Below are 7,874 nucleotides of genomic sequence, written 5' to 3' on the forward strand. Positions count from 1 at the left end.
CCGTGGAGCGCCCCATTCTGCTTTCTCACGATGTCTAATGACTACTAAGGTCGGTAATATGGAATACCTGGCAGTAGGTGGCAGCACAGTGAACCTAATATGAAAAACGTATGTTTTGGGCGGTGTCCGGATACTTTTGATCACGTAATGTACGTTAGAGTACTGCATAGGTGGTTCATTCACTAATTCTATGAATTTTCCTGGTCTTCATTACTGGTTCTAATGGAAACCTGCCCATGCATCCTGTAAGGCATCAGAGACATGACAACAAGAGTGAGAAATTTGTCAGTGAGATAGTAGGGCAATTTGCATTCATTTTATTTTTAATCGCTGTGAAGCACATAATATTTGTATTTTTGTCTATACTGGTACTAGCAAATATTCCTTGTCATAGAGTAGGGGCTTCAGAAGCATAAGTAACTGATTTTGATCTTTGAAATCTCCTCCATTCAAGTAAGAACAAGTTAAACACAGCCTTGTGTAGAGATATTTCCATAAAGAGGCTATGTGTGTTGTCAGTTGTAAGCGAGAGCATTCTGTAAGTTTAATTCTGAGATGAAACGACTTACTCAGACATATCCAGATAATATGAGCGTCTTGGTATCAGAATAAATAAACATAAACAATAATTTATCATGAAAAGTCACTTTATTTGCTCCATTGTTGTGCACATGTCACCGAAACAGTGGGTAAATAAATAGTTGGCTCTTTATGAAGTGCGTCTCCTAGAAGTAGTGCGTCTTGACGACGGCGGGAGCTGCAGCATAGGCTACAGGGGCGTGGTAGGCGGGGGCGGCGTAGGCTACAGCGGGGGCGGCGTAGGCCACAGCGGGGGCGGCGATGGCGGCCTTGACGACAGCGGGGGCGGCGTAGGCCACGGGGGCGGCGGCCACCGCGGGGGCGGTGTAGGCGACAGCAGGCGCGCCCAGGAAGCCGGGGGCGGCGGCGGCGACGGCCAGCACGGCAGCGAGGACGATCTGCGACGACAAAGAATGCGTTCGATATCAACAGAATATTATGATTATTTTTAATAGATAATGAAATTTGTATCATAATATGTTGAAAAGTATGTGCTTTGTTAATCGACCAATTCTGAGACTCAAGAATGATACCCAGGGTCCTCTATGAATGCCCTACTTTAATATCACGCATTATGTAGAGACTATACCTTCCTTTACAGCCCTGCATGTCCATTATAGCGGGAAAAATTTAAAGCGAAATGTGGAAAATGAGTTCCTACATTATTTTTTTCATATGTGTAAGCTACTTTTGCGGAGCATATGTGACATAATATAATGCCCACAACATATGGTGGTTATACTTCAATTATGTGGGGGCTGGACAGCTTACCTGGAAGTCAGTGGTGACTTGGCCAACATATTCTTCCCTCACGATATCTCACAGACTTGATTAAAGATATAAACTGCATGGAAATAACATCAGAAAAATTTTTCTTGCTTTCTGCCTGCATTATCTTGTAAAGTATTACAAACGTTTGTCTACCTCCAACGGTACTCCTAAGATTTGTGGTAGGAAGATTGACAAGAATTGCAAGTTACATCCCACTTGCCCCTAGGCTTGCTTCCATGGGAGTTGATTCAACCCTTATAACGAGTGGTACATATACTTGTACAATGTGGGATTTACATCTACATCTATACTCTGCAAGACACATTATCGGAGGTTGTTTTGTGGATTATTGTCGCTTAACCTGTTTCCTGTTCAAGGTGTGAATGGTACTTAGGAAGAATGATTGTTGGTAAGCTTCCATGCGAACTTGAACCTTTCTAATGTTACTTTCATGGCCTTTTCGTGAGTATAGTGAAGTATCAGTCGAACAAGGGCATTGTAAGCGACATCCGTCGTGAGTACACTTCCTCGTAATATTCCAATGAATCTCATCTGCCATTCCTACGATTAGTTTTTATGTGGTCGTTCCATTTTAAATATATATATATATATATATATATATATAAGCATACTCTCAGATATTTAATAGATGTTACCACTTCCAGTGATTGTTATGCAAACGTGTAATCAAACAGCAACGAATATTTCCGCCTACTAATGTGCTACACTTGTTTATGTTGAGAGTCGACTATAAATCCTTGTAGAAAGCAGAGATCCTCTACTTTTTGTATGTTCTAGCGATTTCTGTTCCCACTGTCAGCCCTTTTGGTACAAGTCGCAAAATCATTCGCGGACCGCTTCATGGAGCTTCCAACGTTAGCCACTAGGTCATTTATATATATTGTGTACAATAAAGGGCCATAGCTCTTTCTGAACATTTAGTACTTTTACGAATAGCATCCTGTTTCTTAGGTGAACAAAATTCGCCAGGAACAGAAGGTTCACGTATGACATGAGTAAATTACAGTATGCGGTGGTTTTGGGAAACAGACCACATTCCTCTGTCTCCCATGAGTACAGTATGGGGAAACAGCCATGAGAAATAGACCATTAAAGATGAGATAAATACTTTGCCATTTTTAAATGTAAAAAAAGAAGTTTCTCAGCACAGAACGAAGACCTAACTCAGCCATGGCCTACATTCATTGACCTGACGGCCTGATTCACATAACTTACCTAAGCTCGTTGGCCGCCTAGTCACGTGACGCGACATCAGCGCCACTTGCACATTAAGTCTGAACTATAACTTTCATTTATGGGATAAAGAACCAATGTCAATGGCATCACTTTACCTATATGTCACGCCAATGAATTATGCCTCAAAACACGCGTTTCTGATATGTTTTAACTGATTGACTCACCATCGCCTAAAGCAATTTCGTAACTACAGAAACTTGACATTTCGAGAGGGTTATATAGGTTCAAATGGCTCTGAGCACTATGGGACTTAACTTCTATGGTCATCAGTCTCCTAGACCTTAGAACTACTTAAACCTAACTAACCTAAGGACAGCACACAACACCCAGCCATCACGAGGCAGAGAAAATCCCTGACCCCGCCGGGAATCGAACCCGGGAACCCGGGCGTGGGAAGCGAGAACGCTACCGCACGACCACGAGATGCGGGCATTTCGAGAGGGTATGCTTCATGTATTGTTGGCTTCATTCATGAAGGGATTCTTCGAAAGTTCACCACTAGCGGGGTGAAATAGAGGGTGAAAGGTTTTTTTGAAAATATTTCGCTATTAACAAAATTTGAAGTTACAACAACGAAAATTGGTACGTTGTTTCTCCGTTAGAAACGAAGAAATACGTGTTTCAGCGATTTTGGAAATATAAAAGCTATAGGGATGAGATAGTGGCTGAAGTCTTTTTCAGAAACCAAATCATCATTAAAGAACCATTAAAGCATTTTCGAAGCTACATCTATGGAAATTGGTATTTGCCCTATTTGGTTACAAAAAAAGAAATAAAAATTAAAAAATACGTGCTTCAGTATTTTTTTTTGGAAATTCAACCCTTAACAGGGAGGAATGGGGGACGAAAAATTTTAACTGCTAATGATAGAAACTGGAAATTTGGGGGTCGGGGGTGTTGATCTTGTATTGTAGGCATTGTTTAAGATGGGATTTTTCGAAATTCCATCCTTAAGGGGGTAAAGTGGAGAATGAAAGAATTTTTGAAAATATGTCAGTATTAAATAAACTGCTATAAATACTTAAAGAGGTATTTGGTTTCTTGGTAGGAAATAAAAAATACATGCTGCACCATTTTTGGAAAGTCAACCACTAAGGGAGTAAAATAGTGGGTGAAACTTTACTTTGAAAATAAAACATTATTAAAGTACTACTAAAGCATTTTAAAGCTACATATATGGAAAATTTATTTGATTTCTCGATTAGAAGTAAGTAAATACATGCTTTAGTGTTTTTGGAAGTTCACCCGCTGAGGGGATGAAATAGGCGATAAAATTTTTATTAAAATATTTCGTTATATAAAACATATTTAATGCTAGATCAATGAAAACTGATATTTGATTTCTGAAGGAATGTGTTAGGGAAAGGAAGTTTTTGTGGAATTATCACCACAAGAACTCAAAAGACAGGATTAACAGGAACCTCTTACTCCGGCTACATAACCGCTTTTTCATCAGAAGTACATTCGGCAAAGACCAGACGCCAATGGCTTAAGCTGCGTGAAAAGTTTAGAAGATGCTGCAATTTGTCGATAACATAAATATTCGATTATTGAAAAACAAAAAAAATTCTTTGCAGACCATACAGTCTACGCTAACCAAGCAGCGGGCTCTAGGCTTGTATAGTATAAACTACCTTCAGTTTCAAGTGGTGCAGTAGTTTAATACGTCAACAACGAACAACAGTTACTTACTAATGTTAATATCAGAAAGAATGGAAAAACAAAACACAGCATTGAAATAGTCAGACCCATTCAACAAACAATTCGTAGGCAGGACGGAAATCAATCGCGTGCCGGATCAGTTTGCCGGTTGCCCAGCCAAGATCTATCTAATCACTGTACACTGCGGTAAATAGTTTAATAGTATATGGAGACTGTCGTAGTATTAACTGGCGTCTACTGTGTAGCGGTCTCTGGAGGCACTCACCAGCTTGTACATGTTGTGAGGTGTGGTGACGTCAGCGGCTGGCGACTACTGTGCCGGGACCAGCCTCTCGCCGGTTTTTATACTTGCCCACGGCCCCGCCACGGACCTGCCTCATTGCCAACAGCCGAGCATTCTGCGTAACACTTTGCCGGATACGCCCATCAGGTGGGCCACACACGGTCGAAACCAGGCAGCCGCGTCCCTGTTCCTTTGAATACATGTGTTTACAGTTGCGACATCTTAAGAGCCTTCGAGAATGTTCCCTAAAAGCGTGCGCAAAGTTACTTATGCCATACATTGGGTGGTCCTTATATACTAGGTGTTCCAGAGCTGACTATACTTTATTAACTATTTTTACGTCTAAATCGTTGATCGTGTAAACTGGTAATACCTGAAATGAAAAACTTCCCTTGGATTTTCGCTATACTGCAAAAATACACTGAAGAGCCAAAGAAACTGATACTCCTGCCTATTGTCTTGTAGGTGTCCGCGAGAACGCAGAAATGCCGCAACACAACGTGGCATAGACTCGAATAATGTCTGAAGTAGTGCTGGAAGGAAGTGACACCATGAATTCTGCAGGGCTGTCCATGAATCCGTAAGAGTACGAAGGCACGTTGAAAGCCTTCCCAGATATGCTCAATAATGTTCATGTCTGGGGAGTCCGGCGACCATCGGAAGTGTTGAAACTCTGAAGAGTATTCCTGGAGCTATTCTGTAGCAATTCTGGACGTGTGTGTGTGGGGGGGGGGGGGGGGGGTCACATTGTCCTGCTGGTATTGCCTGAGTCCGTCGGAATGCGCAATGGACATGAATGGCTGTGACAGGCTACTTAAAATGTGAATTACAGACGCCACTACTTTCTTCTTAAAAAGTTGAATAATTTCAAATGCATTTAGCAGAGGTAAATTAAAGTGTTATTTACTGTCTTTACAAAGTTATTACAAAATCAAGGGATATTATAAGCTATGGAAAGTCATAAATATTCGCTTTAAATTGGAGAAACCGATGTCTTTACGGAAAAGCAGAGTGTAACTGTTGCTCTATTGTTCGAGATACAATCAGGCAGACGGTCAGGAAGTGTCAAGGCCCGCACGGAACTAATCGAGCAATGGGCCTTAAATGCTACAATGCCAGTACATGCCTGAGTTTCCCAGAGAGTGGTGCGTTATGTACTGTAAAATTTTATCGGAATTTTTACATCGTCAATTAAAAATGTCGCCAATAAAGGCATCGTGAAAGTATTAGAAGCTGCAGATTCATTATAAAGTGCAGCGTGTAATGGTACTTGAATTACGTAACCATTATGGTACCTCACCTGAACCTCTCGATACCAGTAATATTCTACTGTCTTTCTGCAAAGTAGTTGACATATTTCTGAGACAACATTCAGATTTGATTTCATTTGTGATACATCGATATGTTTCTACTGCAATGATATTATTCTTAAGGGTATTCTTTCTTTTGTCACTATGATCTTTGACGTACTTGTAACTCGGATTTTTGGGCGCGTAAGCGATTATTAGTTGGTTGTTAACTCGTTAGAGAGTCGGACGTTGGTAAAGTCGAGTGTTGGACGTCATGTTGGAAAGATGCATATTGTAGTAGGCTTATAAAATGTGAGGAAGATGTTTTCAAATATGTTTTGTATTGTGAAGTGATGTTTTGTGTGTCACGTGATATTGCAATAAAAGCAATTAAAAGGAAGTGTAACTTAATTTCGGAGTGCTGATTATTTCTTTTTACATCACCATCGACCAGCAAAAGTGTAATCTTCAAGGATGGTTTGTGAAGCGCATCTCCAAAACTTTTGAATATAGCACGATAAAACCTAGGCCTCTTTTCACCTAGATTTTCAACGATTGAGCCATGATTTTACGACGAGACCAGCTTGGGAAACACAAAAAGATGAGTGCCTAGTTTGTTCATTATTACATGAAATGACTATTAACTGTGCTCTAATGACACCTGCCGCATAATATGACTGTTGTTGCCTGAAAATGCAGTATTTAGCAGCGTGAGCAACACCACAATCGTTATTAAAATTTTGACCTTTGTTGTGCTAGGGTTGTTAGAAGCGTCGAAGGTTATGTTAATAGATGCAGTTGTTCGTTACGAAAAGCTGCTTGCTGCAAATAACTTCATTGCATCGGAATCTTTAAAGACAATTTTTCGTGAAGCAATGATGATTGAAGAAATTTACATGCTATGTCCACGTTGGCTGAAAAAATACTTGTCATTGATGATGAACTGGTTTAAGAAAATGAAAACTGTGAAGACGAACCTTTCGAAAAGAACGAAGCCTCATCCGATGAAAGTGAACCAGAAGAAAAGAAGGCAAGAGAAGTAGATCGTCCTTTTTGGATTACAAAATTAACATTGTTAATATTGCAAAGGCTCACTTTACGTGGAAACTATAAACATTACAAAAAAAGATGGAGCTTGTTAAGAGAGAAGGAATATTTATCCAAATGTGCAGAAGAAATAAAACAAGCTGGCAATCAAGTACGCAGAAATCAGTTCTTGGACGTATGATTTTTCTGTTGAAGCCCGAGAGAATTATCACCAAGTGACTACATGGAATTTACAACAGTGGGCTTTAGCAGCAGCACAACAATTTATAGATTTTGAATTTAAAGCTTCTGACAGTTGGGTTCATAGATTCAAAAATTAGCAAGGCATTCGTCAGCGAAAAGTGACAAGATTTGTTTCAAGTGACGATCGAAGAAACTTTGGCTGCTGCAGAGACTTTTCGAACCCAGACGTTAAAAATGTTACCGAATTTCAACAAAAATTTTGTGTTCAACACTGGTATTTATTGCAGGGTATTTAAAAATTCATTTTGCTCTCTATTTTTACGATTCTCTGGCTTTGTCTGTCTGGAAACATACTACGTAAGTGATTTTTCCTTTACAAGTGGCAACCGGTAACTTCAGTCCCCGAATCCAAAAACAGTAAAAGAATATGAGCAAAATTAAAAAAAAAAAAACGTTGTAATAACGTATCCAAATCTGGGAAGCTAACGACAGAATTGTATAACGACTTTCTCAACCGATGTTTTAAGTCTGGTGTTGGTCAAGAATGGTTTCTCTTAATTATTGACTCTTGGAGTGGACAAGCAAAGCCTGAATTATAGACGAAATCTTTCAGGATGATGAGAAATCTTCAGCATGTGCAACTAAAGTGATGTACTCCAACTTGTCTACTTTTATAGACAAGTAAAAACTCTGATAAAGAGTACACAATATTGCCCTTATCTTAATGAAAATAACAGACAAATAAATTTTCGTGAAGAATGTATAAAAATATAATCAATTGTACACCATCAGCTGTCAACACC

The 7,874-nt window shown here is 39.7% G+C and overlaps 1 protein-coding gene across 1 annotated transcript; it reads right to left on the minus strand.

Moving 5' to 3' along the window:
- Window positions 1–629: 629 nt before the first annotated feature.
- On the minus strand, window positions 630–4,573 carry LOC124789447 (cuticle protein 16.5-like). The gene is made up of 2 exons (XM_047256809.1): window positions 4,535–4,573; window positions 630–977 (listed from the first exon to the last, which is right to left on the minus strand). The coding sequence occupies exons 1-2, from the start codon at window positions 4,544–4,546 to the stop codon at window positions 726–728; spliced, it is 264 nt and encodes an 87-aa protein (XP_047112765.1). The 5' UTR covers window positions 4,547–4,573; the 3' UTR covers window positions 630–725.
- Between the last annotated feature and the right edge of the window lie 3,301 nt (window positions 4,574–7,874).

Source organism: Schistocerca piceifrons, chromosome 3 (assembly GCF_021461385.2).
Source record: "Schistocerca piceifrons isolate TAMUIC-IGC-003096 chromosome 3, iqSchPice1.1, whole genome shotgun sequence".
NCBI classification, from domain to species: domain Eukaryota; kingdom Metazoa; phylum Arthropoda; class Insecta; order Orthoptera; family Acrididae; genus Schistocerca; species Schistocerca piceifrons.